The following is a 16,849-nucleotide window of genomic DNA, read 5'->3' as shown; positions in this document are numbered from 1 at the left end:
AGGGCTATTGTGCCATTATATTGTGTAGAGTTGTTGTTACAATTGGGGATTTGGTTTGCGTGATTGTTCTTTGAGTAGTTCATTTAGGGTTGGTTTGGTTAGCACAAATATTGTGAGTTCTTTTTGGTCTGAGAATGTTTTTAAACCCTCCCTCCCATGTAAATGAAAATTTTGCTGGGTAGTGGACTCTAGTTGAAAGTTTCACTCAGTAGTTTGAATATGTCAAATGGAGGATCTGGTTTGATTCTTTTTTTTTTTCTTTGAGGAATTTTTTTCTCCCTTACTGCTTTAAAGAGTCAGTCTCTCTCTTTGTTTTTTGCCATTTGGATGACTAAATGTCTTGGTGTTGTTCGGTCTATTTTGTTTGGCACTGTTTTTGCTTCTTGGATTTGTAGAGAAACCTCTTTCCCAAGTATGTCAGAATTCTGAATGTATCTCTTGCCCTGATATCTTTTCTGCCCTCTGTCCTTCACCCTCAAGTGGTAGCTTTGTCTAAAATTCCATAGAAATAATCTCAAAGTTAAACCTGACCTTCAGAGCTTGCCCAGTGGTAGAGTGTGGTCTCGGCTTTTTTCTGGCTTTGAGACATGGCTTTTTCGCTTGCGGTCTTAACTTGGACCTGGTGCCCATTTGTCCCTCCCTTCCCAACGCCCTCTTGGGCAGGTCCCCATTGTCAGTGTCCGAGGACCTTGAGGATCCTCTGCTCTGTTCACTCTGGAGGGTCTGGGACAATTGTATGTGCTTTGTATTCTCGCTTACTGGTCTGCGAGTCAATTATTTTTCCCTCTGGTTGTAACAAGTTTGCATTGAACTCCTAAAGGTTTTTCTAAGTGATCTTGTGTTGTGCTGCTCACTGATTATCCCGTGGGTCTCCTTGACTTCTCTCCCAGCCATGTCTACAACTATTGCACTAGCGTCCACCAGTCTAGCCAAGCTCGAGGGGCCGGTGTCCCTCCCTCCAAGTCGAAGAAGGGCCAGACTCCCGGGGGAGCTCAGTTCGTGGGCTTGGAGTTGTACAAGCGGCTTAAAGAGTTTTTGAAGAATTATTTGACAAATCTTCTCAAGGTGAGAGACATTTTATAGGTGCCCCAACAAAAACATTTAAAGTAGTAAAACGGTGATTTTGACTTAAATACTAAATTTTTGTCATTTTTTCCATTTTTTTTCTATAAACCACATTTTGTTTTATTAATTTCTTTGTAAGTTCATGGAAAAACTGTGGAACTGCTATTTACATTACTGCTGAGTTTGCATTTGGTGCATTTGTTTGGGTTTTTTTTTTTTTTTTTTTCAGTGTGATTTTTGGGCAACACACAGCAATATTCTGGGCTTACTTCTGGCTCTGCAGTCAGGAATCATTCCTGCTGGTGTGTGAGGGACTGACTGTATGAGATGTTAGAGTGCCATTCTAGCTCCTGTATTCTAAAAGTTTAGGTAATTTTTCTTAACATGCAAATGCATATTTAATATAAAAAAGTTCCTTTTTGGGCCCGGAGAGAGAGCACAGCGGCGTTTGCCTTGCAAGCAGCCCATCCAGGACCAAAGGTGGTTGGTTCGAATCCCAGTGTCCCATATGGTCCCCCGTGCCTGCCAGGAGCTATTTCTGAGCAGACAGCCAGGAGTAACCCCTGAGCACCACCGGGTGTGGCCCAAAAAACCAAAAAAAAAAAAAAAAAATTTTTTTTTTTTTTATGTAGACTCTCATGAACTATATGCTTGAGAGATTTTATACTAGAGACTCTTGACCACTAAAAACCATTTGAATTTCAGTGGTGAAACTGAACCCCTCTGTGCTTTAATGCAAGTTTTTGTTTCCATTTTTGTTCCCCGGCCACCCTAGGATGGAGAAGACCTGATGGACGAGAGTGTCCTCAAGTTCTACACGCAGCAGTGGGAGGACTATCGGTTCTCCAGCAAAGTCCTCAATGGAATCTGCGCCTACCTCAATAGACACTGGGTGCGCCGCGAGTGTGACGAGGGCCGCAAAGGCATCTACGAGATCTACTCGGTGAGTCCGCTGACCCACTTCCCCTGTTTCTCCCCTTTCCATTGACTTGGGAGCCTGGCCACCTCTGGAGCTACCTCCTGGATCTGCGTTTTATTGTTCAAGGCCCTTGAAGGGCCCTTCCTGACTATCCCTCAGCACTGAAGGGACCCTCCGTCCCTGTGACTCCAGGGAGGGCTGGCTATGCGCCACGCCCAACTCTACTCCCCACTTTCCCTGGCACCATGTCGTGATGAGTTTTTTAAAATGTTAGAGGGAGGACTCGGGCTTGTTTCACTTTAATATGCCTGGATTTGGGGAGCTGTACCCTGCAGTGCTCTGAGATCATTCCTGCAGGATCTCTGGGGACTACTTTTGGTACCTTTGTCAGCCACCTACACCATGGCACCTGCCTGCTAAAAGCATTGTTCTGGCTATAAGAGGTGTTTAAAGGAGATGTTCAGCAATTTGTAGTTGAATGTTAAATTGTGGGGGAGGGTGTTTGGAACCCTGCCTGAAGTGCTCAGGTGTTACTCCTGGTTCTTCGGTTAGGAATTCTTCCTGGTGTTGCTTGGGGATCCTATGGGAGCCAGGTCAGCTACATGCAAGGCAAACGCCCTCTCTGTTGTACTATCTCTCCAGCCCCTCTCATTTAATTTTGTTTTTGTTTTGTTTTTGGGCCACACCCTGTGGTGCTCAGGGGTTACTCCTGGCTATCTGCTCAGAAATAGCTCCTGGCAGGCACGAGGGACCATATGGGACGCCGGGATTCGAACCAACCACCTTAGGTTCTGTTTTCGCTCTTGCAAGGCAAACGCCACTGTGCTATCTCTCCGGCCCCCCTCACTTAATTTTAATTTAAGCAGTAAAATGTAAAAGAATACCTCTCTAGACAGCCTGTTTAATATCATAGGGAGAGGGAGCAGGCAGAGAGTTAGTCATCAGGGAGGGTGTTAGCTTTACATATGTTTGACCGGGGTTCAATCACTGGTCAAACAAGCCCCACCAGAAGTGATCCCTTGAGCACAGCCAGATGCATACTAAATCCCTACCTCCCATTCCCTAAAAAATAAGTAAATGATGGGGCTGGAGCAAGAGCACAGCGGTGGGGCGTTTGCTTTGCACGCGGCCAACACAGGATGGACCACAGTTTGAATCTCGGCATCCCATATGGTCCCTCGAGCCTGCCAGGAGCAATTTCTGACACAGGGTTAGGAGTAACCCCTGAGCACCACTGGGGGTGACCCAAAAAACTGAATAAATAAATAAATAAATAAATAAATAAATAAATAAATAAATAAATAAATAAATAAATAAATAAATAAATAAATAAATAAAAGAACTCCTGTGAGGCTCAGGTGGTAGAGCACAAACCTTGTCCATCTCCTCACACCTCCCAGCGCTGCCAGGTGTCACTCTTAATCACACCTGAGCTCAGCCAGGCACAGGCCTACAGAGAAACGTGAGTCGTGGGTTCTAGCATCTTTCTTTGGCAGGCATCTGTATGCCTGCAGATTTTCTAATCTTTTGCCATTGGGACATGCTTCCACTGAAGTTAACCCACCTCAGGTCCCTCAAGTACACAGACACTTTCAAACAGTCCTGACACTGTGTCAGGTGGGTGAAAGAAAGTTATTCTTTTGAGCACCAGTCCTACTAACAATGTCCACCTACCTCTACCAATGTTCCAATATTGCCTTAAAATAAATTCAGGTAGTTTTCTTTTTATCTTATCTACTCAAGTGTCATCTGATAGACATTTGAAACTTGTTTGTTTTTGGTTTAGTTGGTTTTGTTTGTTTGTTTGTTTGTTTGTTTCTTGGGGCCACATCCAGTGACTCTTGGATTACTCCTGGCTCTGCACTCAGAAATTGCTCCTGGCAGGCTCAGGAGACTAGATGGGATGTCGGGATTCGAACTACCATCCCTCTTGGATCAGGTGTGTGCAAGGCAAATGCCCTTCCACTGTGCTATCTCTCCAGTCAAGAAAACCACTCTTAATTTAACCTCAAGTGCAGTCCAAATTTCCAATGTCGCTAGGGCATTTGCCTGGCATGTAGATGTCCTAGGTTGGACCTGGGTTTGATCCCTGGCATCCCATATGGTTCCCTAAACCTGCCAAGAGCAATTTCTGAGTACAGAGCCAGGAGCCCCTCCAGGTATGGAGCCCCCCACCCCATAAAAAAGAGTGGCTTTCTGATTTCTTCACCTTGTGATTGATTAATCAAAGAAATATTGACATATTCTGAGACTCAGATTATTTTATATGACTTCAGCTTTTAAGAAAATGTCTAGATGTCTTATCCTTTTACTTTTCCTTTGCATCCAGCTTGCATTGGTGACTTGGAGAGATTGTCTGTTCCGGCCGCTGAATAAACAGGTATGGTAGGACTTGTGTGAATTTATCTGTGAGGTTTTCTCAGTAGCCCCTGCAGACTTCACCCCCTGCCTCTAGTCTTCCTCACCCTTGGGGAGCTTTCCTTTCATTGTGGTTGAGCGGAATTATTTCAGACATGTCTATGCCTACCTCCTGTTGCTCACATACCATGTCTCTGTGCTTTCCCCAGGTTACGAATGCTGTCTTAAAGCTGATAGAGAAGGAAAGAAATGGCGAGACCATCAATACCAGACTGATTAGCGGCGTGGTGCAGTCCTATGGTGAGCTTTGGGCCTTGTTCCCAGCGGCATTTATGGGCTCACTGCAGATTTGATTTCATGCACTCTGCCAGAATACAGTTACATGGACAAAGGCACTCATGATTTTCTGTAAATTAGTTTGACGTTTGCTTGACTCTTGTGCCTTTAAGAAGACTTTGATGCATTTGAATTATTTTCTGGTCTCATACTGAATTGCTGGGTATATACTACAATAGTGTCATTAATGAAGCCAAATGATAAGCAGAAACCTGTATACAAACATGAGAATTAATATATTTTGGAGACATGGGTAGCATTGTAGAGTTCTTGACAGATTTAATTGGAGTTGTTTTATGTTTTTAAGCTTGTAGAAATTAAACCATCTCTGTGAACTTTATCATAGCCTTGCCACATGCCTGGCCATACTTCCAAGTTACGTGCTTTTACTTTCTGTAGCCAAAGATTGTTTTCTCTTGAAACCAGGCACTTCTAGTGTCCCTCAAATGAACATGCTCCTCGCAGCCCTTAGGAAAAAGCTGGTCACTGAACCAGAGTGCCTGTGTCTTTGCAGTGGAACTGGGTCTGAATGAAGATGACGCCTTTGCCAAGGGCCCCACGTTAACGGTCTATAAAGAATCCTTTGAGTCACAGTTTTTGGCTGATACTGAGAGATTTTATACCAGGGAGAGCACGGAGTTCTTGCAGCAGAACCCAGTTACGGAGTACATGAAAAAGGTAAGTTTCAAACAGCTTTGCCATGAAGGCCTCTGGAATGTCAGTCTGGTCAGTGGAAGCCACCATAGCCATAAGGAAAGAGACAGAGATAGAAGAGAACTTTATTTATTTGTAAGTATTTAATCTAATTACTGATTATTTCCACTTGGTTCTTCCCAGGGACTATGGTAGATTTGACTGCTAGAGTGCTAGTACTGCTAGTAGTCAAAGTAGTGGTTCTCTCATTAGGGTTCATATAGAGGAGAGAGAATAGGTGTTATCTCCATAAAACCATGAATATTGGAGCGAGGGTAACAGTACAGCAGGGGGGAGGCATTTGCTTTGCATGTGGCTGACCCTATGTTACTCCCTGGCCCTCCCTATAGTCCCCCAAATCTTGCCAGGACCAATCTCTGAGTGCAGAGCCAGGATAAACCCACTTTGTAACAAAAACAAATTGTGTGGACATGATCCTCAGATGGAATATTACATATCTAAAGGAAAAAGTCCAAGTAAAGACATTCGAATTGTTAATAGTGACTACATCATCAGTTCATTTGAAACATATTTGAAGTGAAACTCTTGTGTTGTATGTAGTGTAGGGACCTTTTACAGTCTGCACTCTGATCTCACTTATGCTATATACTTATGATAAAAATTAATAGAGTATTCACTATAAAGTATACAGTAATAACGTGGATTTTCTTCCTCTCAAATGCTTTATGGGGGCCAGAGCGATAGCATAGCAGGTAGGGCATTTGTCTTGCACCTGGCTGACCTTGAACAGACCTGAGTTCGGTTCCCAGCATCCCATTTGGTCCACTGAACCTGCCAGGAGTGATTTCTGAGTGCAGAGCAGGGAGTAACCCCTGAGTACCACTGGTGTGGCCCAGAAACAAACAAAAAAGCTTTATGGGGGACCAGAGCAGTGGCACTAGCAGTAAGGTGACTGCCTTGCAAGCACTAACCTAGGATGGACCTTGGTTCGATTCCCTGGCATCCCATATGGTCCCCAGGCTAGGAGCGATTTCTGAGTGCATAGCCAGGAGTAACCCCTGAGCCATCACTGGGTGTGGCCCAATTCCCCCTCCTTCCAAAAAAAAGCTTTATGGAGGCTACAACAGATAACGCACTCAGTCCACTCAGGTTTGATCCCCGAGAATTCCACCAGAGGTATCCCTGAGTATAGCGTCAGAAGGAATCCTTGAGCACTGCCAGATATGGCCAAATAAAAGATAAAAAAATTAAATGCAGGGGCCAAAGCAGTGGCACAAGTGGTAGAGCATTTGCGTTGCATGCACTAACCTAGGACCAACCGTGAATCAATCCCCCGGCATCCCATATGGTCTCCCAAGCCAGGAGTGATTTCTAAGCACATACCTGGAGTAGCCCCTGAACATCACCGGGTGTGGCTCAAAAATAACAAAAAAAGAAAACAATTTAAATGCATTATTATACTTAATATTTTCAGGCCATTATTGCCCCGTCCTGCAAGAACCATAAAAAGGGAACCTACATGGGGAGTATCTCCTGTACTCTGGAATTTGGAAGCTTCTCCCCGTTGTCCTCCCCCCATCTGAGCAGGCTAGTTACAGGAATAAGCCCTCTTCCTCTTCCCCTAGGCCGAGGCCCGTCTGCTGGAGGAGCAGCGGCGGGTTCAGGTATACCTGCACGAGAGTACGCAGGATGAACTGGCCCGGAAATGTGAGCAGGTGCTCATCGAGAAGCACCTGGAAATTTTCCACACTGAGTTTCAGAACCTTCTGGACGCAGACAAGAATGAAGGTGGGTACATCCCCTCTAGCCTAGGCTGTTCCTGTTTCTTGGTGCTGCTGAAGCTCTAGACTTGGGAGGGGAAAAGGGAGGGAGGGAGGGAGGGAGGGAGGGAGGGAGGGAGGGAGGGAGGGAGGGAGGGAGAGAAAGAGATATGAAAATGGAGTGTATGTGGTGTGAGAAGAGAGAGAAGGGGGGGGGGAGGGAGAGAGAGAGAAAGAAAGAAAACCATGTTAGGAGCTGGATAAAAGATTGATGGGGAGCTGGAGCAATAGCACAGTGGGGAAGGCACTTACTCTGCATGCAGCCAGCCTGGGTTCTATCTCCAGCATCCTGTGTGGTTTTGGATCCTTAACATCCCATCTGAGCGCGCCAGAAATGAAAATTGATGCAGAGCCAGGAGTAAACCCTGAGCATCGCTAGATGTGGCCCAAAAACCAAAAACAAAAAATTAAAATAAAAACAAGAGAAAAAGAATGATCAGGAAGCCTCACATGAAGTTCCTATAATAACGATTATCTTCTCTCTCCATGATTTTTCAGAATAAGTTAGCTCTTCCAATAGCACCATTGTATTTTTGCCTGTAACTAAGCACATGTATATAAATATAAAAAAAAACCTTTAGACAATTAGCCATCCAAAAATACATGGATTGGGTACAGAGCAATAGTACAGCGGGAAGAGCATTTGCCTTGCACTTGGTCGACCCAGGTTTGATGTCTGGCATTCCTTATGGTCCCCGAGCCTGCCAGGGGTAATTTCTTTTTATCATTATTATTATTGTTGTTGTTGTTGTTATTATTATTATTATTATTATTATTATTATTATTATTATTATTATTATTATTATTATTATTATTATTATTTGGGTTTTGGGTCACACCCAGCAGCACTCTTGGGTTTCTCCTGGCTCTACGTTCAGATATCGCTCCTGGCAGGCTCAGGGAACCATATGGAATGCCGGGATTTGAACCACTGTCCTTCTGCATGCAAGACAAACGTGCCAGGAGTAATTTCGAAGTGCAAAATCAGGAGTAAACCCTGAGCATGACCAAGTATGACCCCATGTTCTCCCTCACAAATAGATGAGAGAGCCCATGTACATGAGTCACTGAGTCAGGATGTGATGACACCTCTCTTTTCAGATTTGGGCCGCATGTATAATCTCGTGTCCAGAATCCAGGATGGCCTGGGTGAGCTGAAAAAACTTCTGGAGACACACATTCATAATCAAGGCCTTGCTGCCATTGAGAAGTGTGGGGAAGCTGCTTTAAATGTAAGTGGGTGACTTGGAAGGTAGGGTGGATTGAACACACACACACAAATGCATGCACGCACGCTCAGCTTGGTGTACAAGGTAAGTGAGCGCCCTGCCCCACCCCAACTGTCCCTAAATCCTTGTCAATTTTTGGTTATTGTGGTAATTTCCTTGCCTCATTTGGCTATGAAAGGGATAGATGTCAAGTCTTAGTCCAGCTCAGGCAGTAGGGTCTTGGTGTGGCAGCTGAATGTCCTCAGTCTCTGGCTCCTGCCCCATTGTCAGAATACACACACCAGAAAACAGTGACACCTGGTGGGCCACATAGTCCCTTGTTCAGTCCCAGAGATGACCCAGGGCCTGGTTCCCAGGATGTGAGCCCTAAAGTCCTTCAAGTCACTACCTCCCTGCTGGGTTCTAGGAAACTGCAGGTGATTCCTGCCCAAACAAGATCTAGAATTTGAACAGACAGAAACAGGTTAAGCCAGGCTCTCACTTGGAAAACTCTCTTTTCACTGGTTTCTTAGAATGTTTAGATCATTTGAAATATTACTTCCTTTTCAGAAGCCTGAAATCAGTATTTAATATCCTCTGCAAAAAGTTGACTTGATTACAGCTCTCTACAGAATGAGCTGAGTGCCGCTGTGTGGATGGCACCAAAACTGTTTATTGATCCTGTTAGTGAATATCTTGTTTTATAATGACACATTATAGACTTAAATCCAGTAACTGACTTTGTTTTTCCTGTTTTTCTCCATACGTAAGGATCCCAAAATGTACGTGCAGACTGTGTTGGATGTCCATAAGAAATATAACGCCCTGGTCATGTCAGCCTTTAACAATGATGCTGGCTTTGTGGCGGCCCTGGACAAGGTGGGTGCAGAGGTGTAATGGCACTGCAGTGGGCTGAGGGATAGCATCACTTGATCTTCTAACTGTTCTTGTGGACCTGCAGGCTTGCGGGCGCTTTATCAACAACAATGCGATTACCAAGATGGCCCAATCGTCCAGCAAGTCGCCTGAGCTGCTGGCCCGGTACTGTGACTCCTTGTTGAAGAAAAGGTGCGGCTCTCTGGTTTGCTTCTGTGTTTTGTACTTAGAACCTCACCGCAGTGTGGTAGATTAAAGATCACTACATACTGGGCTAGAGCAGTAGCACACCTGGGAGGGCACTTGCCTTGCACGCATTTGATTCAGCTTTAATCCCCATATCCCAAATAGTCCCCTGAGTACTGCCAGGAGTAATTTGTTGTGTGTTTTTTTGTTTGTTTTTTTGTTTGTTTTTTTTTTTGTGGTTTTTGGGTCACACCCGGCAGCGCTCAGGGGTTACTCCTGGCTCCATGCTCAGAAATTGCTCCTGGCAGGCACAGGGGACCATATGGGACCCCGGGATTCGAACCGATGACCTTCTGCATGAAAGGCAATCGCCTTACCTCCATGCTATCTCTCCGGCCCCATTTGTTGTGTTTTTTTTGTTGTGTTTTTTGTTTGTTTTGTTTGCTATTAACCACTGTACTTGCCTTTTTTTTTTTTTTTTTTTTTGGTTTTTGGTTTTTGGGCCACACCCGGCAGTGCTCAAGGGTTACTCCTGGCTGTCTGCTCAGAAATAGCTCCTGGCAGGCACGGGGACCATATGGGACACTGGAATTCGAACCAATCACCTTTGGTCCTGGATCGGCTGCTTGCAAGGCAAATGCCGCTGTGCTATCTCTCCAGGCCCTGTACTTGCCTTTCTTAAATAACTTTATATAAAGTTTAAATAACTTTAAACACTGGTTGCAAAGTTGTTCGTGATCTGTTCCCATCATACAGTATATAGCACCCTTCACAAGTGCTCATTTCCTGCCACTACTGTCCCCAGTTTTCTTCCCCTCTTAGCGAAGCCCTGCCTGCCTCATTTTACTTCTATTTTACTTTTTCTCCTAATCTAGACACTGTGGTTTGCACTATTGTTAATGAAAGAATATCATGCATATCACTGTATCCCCTTTCAGCACGTAGTTCTTGTCCAAAGTGATGAGTTCCAACTATCATTGTCATAGCAGATCCTTCTCTAACCTAACTGCTCCATTCTTTGTGATAAGCTGGTTGGTCACCTGGGCCCTCTTCTCTGTGGTCACCAGGGGTGGTTTCTGAGCACAGAGGCAGGAGTAACCTCTATGCAGTGCTTGGTGTGGCCTCCCAAAATTAAAAATGGAAATCATTGCACACTGTACAAACCTCTAGTGGTGGGTACCTTTAATTTTTTTTAATGTAGTCTTAAATGTTCTTGTGGAAGAAACTTACATATACATTCCAGGGGTTAGCCCTGAGTAGGTTTGTGTGGCTGCTGCCTTGCCTTGCCTTGCCTACCACCTGTTCAACCTCTGGCTCCTATTATTCAGTGTGCATTAGTATCTAGTTTCTTCAGAAGTAAGATAAGTAGATCATGGGGTTTCTGTGTGGAAGCTCCACTCTGCCTTCCATAGTGCATGCTCTAGCCTCACCCCTGTTAGGGCCTGTTGCCATGCTGTGTCCTTGGTGCAACAACTATTCCCAGGATGGGGGGTATCTGCGGCCTGGTGGCATTTCCTTGACTGTCAGACTGTGCATTGTGTCCACCATCTGTCCTCAGAGAAGTGAGGCCCATTTCCTCTGACCATTTTGCTTTGCTTTTTATGGTTTATATATCTTAGTTTGGATCATGCTGTTATGTGATGTGCCTGATGCACAAATGTCCATTACCATTCAGTGGCTGGCCACAAGGCCTCTTCCCTGTGCAAACTTGTTAGTGGAGTTCTAATCAATTTCTTTTGGCTTTTGCTTCCCCCGAGGGTGGACACAAATTTCCTCCTGTCTTTCTCAGATCACCATCAATTGCACTGTCTTCTTTTTTTTTTTTTTTTTTTTTTTTTTTTTTTGGTTTTTGGTTTTTGGGCCACACCCAGTAACACTCAGGAGTTACTCCTGGCTATGCGCTCAGAAGTTGATCCTGGCTTGGGGGACCATATGGGACACCGGGGGATCGAACCGCGTCCGTCCTAGGCTAGCGCTGGCAAGGCAGGCACCTTACCTTTAGCGCCACCGCCCGGCCCCTGCACTGTCTTCTAAACATTTCCCATTTTTAGGTCTCCATGCAGGGCTTTGATTCTAGATTGACTGTTTCTATTATTTGTGGTACATAGTGGTCTAGTTTTATATTGCCTTTGACCAAAAGAGACATTCCTTACCTGGGTCAACTCTTGGCTCTTTGGTACCTGCATCTTAGAGCCAATTGCTCTTTCCCGGAGTGAGGAATTCCCCTTTCCAGCAACCTCCTAGCCAGGCTGCACTGGGCTCAGCAGCCATGGCCGTGAAGTCCCAGCCACTGTCTCCCATGAAGTCTCCAACCCTCTCAGGTCCTGGGTTCAGCTGCCTCAGAAGCAGTTACTGCCTGATCTGTGTGCATGCAGATCAGCATGCTGGAACCTACCCTCGCCAAAGCACATTTGGTGATTGGGTTATTTTAGATGGATGTATAGGGTCCCAGTTATGACACTGTTATAGTCATTTGCCCCAAAATTTCTAGACTTTGCCTGATTTTATAGAAGTGGCTGCAGACAGTCAGTTGGGTAGTTGACTAAACCCTCTCTAGGAATCTCTGACTATTACTAAGCTAATAATATCTGCTGTTGCATTTCCCTTGGCTTTTGACATGATTCTCTGGCGCTCTGTTTTACATATGCTCTTAGTTGTGGTCCCAGATGGCCAAGTGGCCTCCAGGCAGGTTAGGCCTCCCTATCCCCATTCCAGAATCTGGAACAAGGTTCAAACCCATGTTCTTCTGTGAATTGGAAGCAAAGCAAAGCATTTGTGGACCAAATGTCACCAGATTTATCTAACTTTGTGCCTTTAAAAAAATTTTTTTTTAGTTCCAAGAATCCAGAAGAAGCCGAACTGGAGGATACACTCAATCAAGTGGTAAGGTGCTTACTGATGCCCATTGTTCCCATGTGTGCGCCACTCACTGGCACGCCAGCAAATAGCCTTACTGTTTGTGGCTGTATGCCAAGTGCTCCTACATGGGTCTTGTTAGTGTTCAGCTGGGCCCATTGGGCGTCATCGAATGGGAGCAGGACTCTGAGCCAACCCCACAGGGCCACAGGCAGAGTGGGTGTTGGGTGCACCCTGATGCCAGAGGTTGTGGGGCACCGACCTTATGGCCCCTGACTTTGCCAGATGGTGGTCTTCAAGTACATAGAGGATAAAGACGTGTTCCAGAAATTCTACGCCAAGATGCTGGCCAAAAGGCTTGTGCATCAGAATAGTGCAAGTGACGATGCTGAAGCAAGCATGATCTCGAAGCTCAAGGTGAGTGGGCCAGACCTTGGGGTGTAGCCCATCGGCTTTTATTCCAGCGTCAGGCACTTTTCCCTACAGCTCCGCACAACTGTCCTGGAAAGGCTGTTCCCTCCCTACTCTGCTCTAGGTCTGCGTTTGCTCTGAGCACTTCCGCTGAGTCTAGGCTCCTTCACACCCACACCCAATCCCTCCTCCTGTCACAGCAGAATACAGGAATTCCCTGTGGGTTGGGAGCAGTGGGGTAGAACACAGAGATATTCTCTCACCACCTCAGTTTGCAATGCCCTCGTGTACAGTTTGTGCTTGCTGCTCCTGATGGCTAGACAGGATTTCAGTCAATGCAGTGAAAAGCTATGTGTTTAGAGTATTTCTTAGAATGAAGAATAAGACTTGTGGCTTGAATTTTCCTGGGGACCTTTTTATTTCTGTCGAAGCCAGTAAAGACAGGGACTTTCTGGATTCTTTTCATTTTAGCAAGCTTGTGGTTTCGAGTATACCTCCAAACTTCAGCGGATGTTCCAAGACATTGGCGTAAGCAAAGATTTGAACGAGCAATTCAAAAAGCACCTGAGCAATTCTGAGCCACTGGACCGTGAGTACTATTCGCTGAGTGTTCCTCTAAGTCCCACACACACATGTACAGGCAGGACTGATGCAGTTGTGAGCACTGTTAGGTGACTCCTAGGCTACCTTAGAAGCGCATTTGCTGGGAGTGGCTGATGGAGCCCTGGGCTCGTCTACGTGTGGGTTCAGGACTGCCACAGTTGAATTCTACTTCTGTGGGCCTTCATTGACTCCATCCATAATGGTGGTTTCAGAATGACAAAATGGTGTCCGTGATAGCCAGACCAGGGGTCCTGCAAAGAAGAATCTCTTCCTCAGGAGAGCAGGAGTTTCCTCTTCCCCAGCATAGAAGGGAAAAATAATTTGAATTTGGGGGCTTGCTTTTTTGCGAGACAGAGCCACAATCCTAGCCTGTCCCTGCAGTACATGGGCCAGACTTAAGACGTCCGCATAAGCAATGAGGTACCCCTCACTGTGGACTTCAGGGGTTTTGTTTTCTGGAGTTTGGGAGATCACCAGCCAGATAGAATGGCACTCAAGGGTCCTCATGAATCAGCTGGAGTGAAATAGGAAAATAGTTGTAAAGGAAGTTTCTAACAAGCTCTTCTTTCTGGTTATTTCCTGGAGGGAAATAGGTTCAGCCAAGGGCTACGTGAAAGTGGGTTTTGTGGATTGTTTTGTACACATCCATCATACATAACAGTTGTGACACCATATTTGTCCCATTACTGATTCCTACATTTCCCTGCAGTGGATTTCAGTATCCAAGTCCTGAGTTCAGGGTCATGGCCCTTTCAGCAGTCCTGCACCTTCGCTTTGCCATCAGAGGTAAGGCCAGCACACCCACTGCTGCAAGCTAGCCTGTTCCTGGTCTAGTCTCTGTGAAGTGGGGGGCATGGGGCTTGGAGAAGCTTTGTGTACCCCGCACCCCTCCCCTGTGCCAGCAGGCATGTTAGTTCACAGTACCAACCCTGAGCTGAATCAGCTCAAACTTACTCACTTGTTATCTTTTTCTTTTTTTTTTTTTTTTTTTTGGTTTTTGGGCCACACCTGTGACGCTCAGGGGTTACTCCTGGCTATGCGCTCAGAAGTTGCTCCTGGCTTCTTGGGGGACCATATGGGACGCCGGGGGATCGAACCGCGGTCCGTCCTAGGCTAGCGCAGGCAAGGCAGGCACCTTTACCTCCAGCGCCACCGCCCGGCCCCTGTTATCTTTTTCTTATCTGTATAAAGTTTTGGGCTACCCCAGCCTTGGGGGAGGGATCCCAGGGCCTGTGCTCCTGTCCTCTGAGGATCTCCCCAGGCCAGCCTGCCTGCTTTGAGGCAGAAGCTTGTTGTTGATGATGCGTTTTGGTATTGCTCTCTGCCTCCCCCCCCCCCCCACCCATGCTTTGCGAGGGTCCTCCACAGTGGTGGAGTGCTGCTGGGCTCCTGAAACCCTTCTTGTTTATAGCTGGAGCGGAGTTACCAGCGCTTCACAGCTTTCTATGCCAGTCGGCATAGTGGCCGGAAGCTGACATGGCTCTACCAGCTATCCAAGGGGGAACTGGTCACCAACTGCTTCAAGAACAGATACACTTTGCAGGTGAGCCCCCTCTCTGTTAGGGTTGCCTTTCCTCATCTGACTGCAGGGCTGGCAAAATTTAGAAATCAGAGCCCAGTGGCTCTCACCACAGAATCGAGAGTTCAGTTCTGGTGGGGCAGGCAGGATGGCATGGATACCCACACAAACACCTGACCACCACCTCTGCCACCTTCTGACTGAGGGAAAAGTTTGGAAATAACTGAACTTCCTTGGCCTGTTCCTTCAGGACCGGAAATAATCTTCAACTCTGCTTTGTACAAGTCATGGCTCAAAGATGGCCCTGTGGAGAGAATGTGCTGGGGCTGATTGGTTTGGGTTGTTGTCTGTTAGGGCCTCAGAGGTTTAACCCCTCTACTCTGAAGGGAAGCAGCTCAGTTTTCCACATACTACATATGCAGTCAAATATTTAGGGCACAAACAATTCTAGCTGTTAGAGCACACTTACGTTCCTATCCTCAGGTAGGCAATATTGAAAGCAGAGGACCACGATAAGGTGGCCAAAGTCAGTAGAAACTTGATTGGGAAAAATGGAAAAGAAGGACAGGGAGATTGGGGTGTCTGTCAATAGCATGTACAACCTTCTCTTCCTATGTTCTTTTCACCAGGCAGATGGGTTTAAGGCATGCAAGAAGGGGAAGCCCAAGGGGCCAAGGAAGAGCAAGGTGCTTGGGAGGAATCCCACCTGCAGATCTAGGGTCCTTTCTTCTGGAATCTTCCCCTGCTTGCCTCCCATTTATCCCCAGTCACTGAAGTAGAATTGAGTTCCCTGGGCCCCATGGAGCTGTGTCTGGTCTCTGCAATTACCTGGTTGGCACATGCGAAGGGGAGTGAGGCCGTGCATGTGCAGATGGCGTGGAAGAGCAGCCAGACAAAAACAGGAGCTCTCCTTGAACCAGATCCCAATTGAGTGCTTCTGCAGGCTCAGACTGGACGCATCTTCCTTATTGGTCGCACCTCTCACATAGGCTTCTTTTTCTTTCTTGTGGGGGAACCTCAAAGGCATCCACCTTCCAGATGGCCATCTTGCTCCAGTACAACACGGAGGACGCCTACGCAGTGCAGCAGCTCACGGACAGCACCCAGATCAAAATGGTAGGGGGCAGGGCAAGGGGCAGACCCTTTGGAATGGAGTGGGGCAGGGTGAGGGTGCGGAGCCTTAGAGCAAGCCAAAGTAGGGGGGTGGGGTGAGGAGTAAGGGGTGGGACTAGGCAAAGGGCATCTTCTGGTGCAGAGTATGACTGAATCCTAGAACTTAAAAATGACTCAGAAGTCCAGATTTTTAGCTTCCAGTTCTCATAGAACTCGCAGGCACAAGTGTCTGCCTCCCTTGTCTCTCCATTGAACCTGTTTCCAAGGCTCTTGCCAGGCATGCTTTGGAAAGCAGCACTTTGGAACTTATATATTGTGCATAATAGCAAAGACACTGGAGTAACAGGACAGCCATTGCCCCTGGTAGTCAGACGTTCCCAGGCATTGGCAGCTGCTCTAAGCTCTGCCTGCCTGTTGTGTACTATACCGACCTCCAGGAACCACTGCCTTTACCCTCCTCCCCTCCACCACAGTGGGCTCTTGATTGGCTCCTACTCCCTGGATGCCATGTAGGGGGCATATGCTTTGGGGGTGCAGAGTGAGGTGCTGGCTCATCTGCCTCCATCCTGCCTCGAAGACCAGAGCTTACTCCCCAGCACAACTTGCTGGTTGTGTCTCTCTGGGACCTCTCAAGCACTGAGCTGGCTCTTTGGGTTTGGATTCTCATTCTTGAGTTTATTGATCGTGAACTGGAACAGCACTTATTCTTGTACTTGTGGCCCCGCATGTATCATCTGGGGCCATAGATGGGTAGTAGTTGTCGATGGTCTGACCAGAACCTTCTGCCTGTCCCTGCAACGCCTGTCTGAGCAGTTCACTCCCCTGTACTACCTACTTTCCTTTTCTCTCTTCACTTTGCCCTCAGATGAGAGCAGCCCTCCTGGTTGCTCCCTGTGCATTAGGCTCTGCTGTGTCTGCGGAGCTG

The 16,849-nt window shown here is 46.6% G+C and overlaps 1 protein-coding gene across 1 annotated transcript in view; it reads left to right on the top strand.

The window, feature by feature from the left end:
* CUL1 (cullin 1) overlaps positions 1-16,849 on the top strand; it is a 64,090-nt gene that overhangs the window by 40,446 nt on the left and 6,795 nt on the right. Inside the window, exons 3-17 of the mRNA XM_049769407.1 lie at positions 891-1,065; positions 1,841-2,008; positions 4,314-4,364; positions 4,552-4,642; positions 5,193-5,356; positions 6,958-7,120; positions 8,254-8,384; positions 9,132-9,239; positions 9,322-9,428; positions 12,257-12,305; positions 12,564-12,695; positions 13,161-13,278; positions 14,002-14,078; positions 14,704-14,835; positions 15,835-15,927. Coding sequence (XP_049625364.1) covers positions 891-1,065; positions 1,841-2,008; positions 4,314-4,364; positions 4,552-4,642; positions 5,193-5,356; positions 6,958-7,120; positions 8,254-8,384; positions 9,132-9,239; positions 9,322-9,428; positions 12,257-12,305; positions 12,564-12,695; positions 13,161-13,278; positions 14,002-14,078; positions 14,704-14,835; positions 15,835-15,927 — 1,759 coding nt within the window. The remainder of the gene's footprint in view (positions 1-890; positions 1,066-1,840; positions 2,009-4,313; positions 4,365-4,551; positions 4,643-5,192; positions 5,357-6,957; positions 7,121-8,253; positions 8,385-9,131; positions 9,240-9,321; positions 9,429-12,256; positions 12,306-12,563; positions 12,696-13,160; positions 13,279-14,001; positions 14,079-14,703; positions 14,836-15,834; positions 15,928-16,849) is intronic.

This window comes from Suncus etruscus, chromosome 1 (assembly GCF_024139225.1).
Source record: "Suncus etruscus isolate mSunEtr1 chromosome 1, mSunEtr1.pri.cur, whole genome shotgun sequence".
In the NCBI taxonomy this organism is placed as follows: domain Eukaryota; kingdom Metazoa; phylum Chordata; class Mammalia; order Eulipotyphla; family Soricidae; genus Suncus; species Suncus etruscus.
The sequence above is the reverse complement of the archived record's forward strand: the minus strand, read 5'-3'. Positions and strand labels throughout refer to the sequence as shown.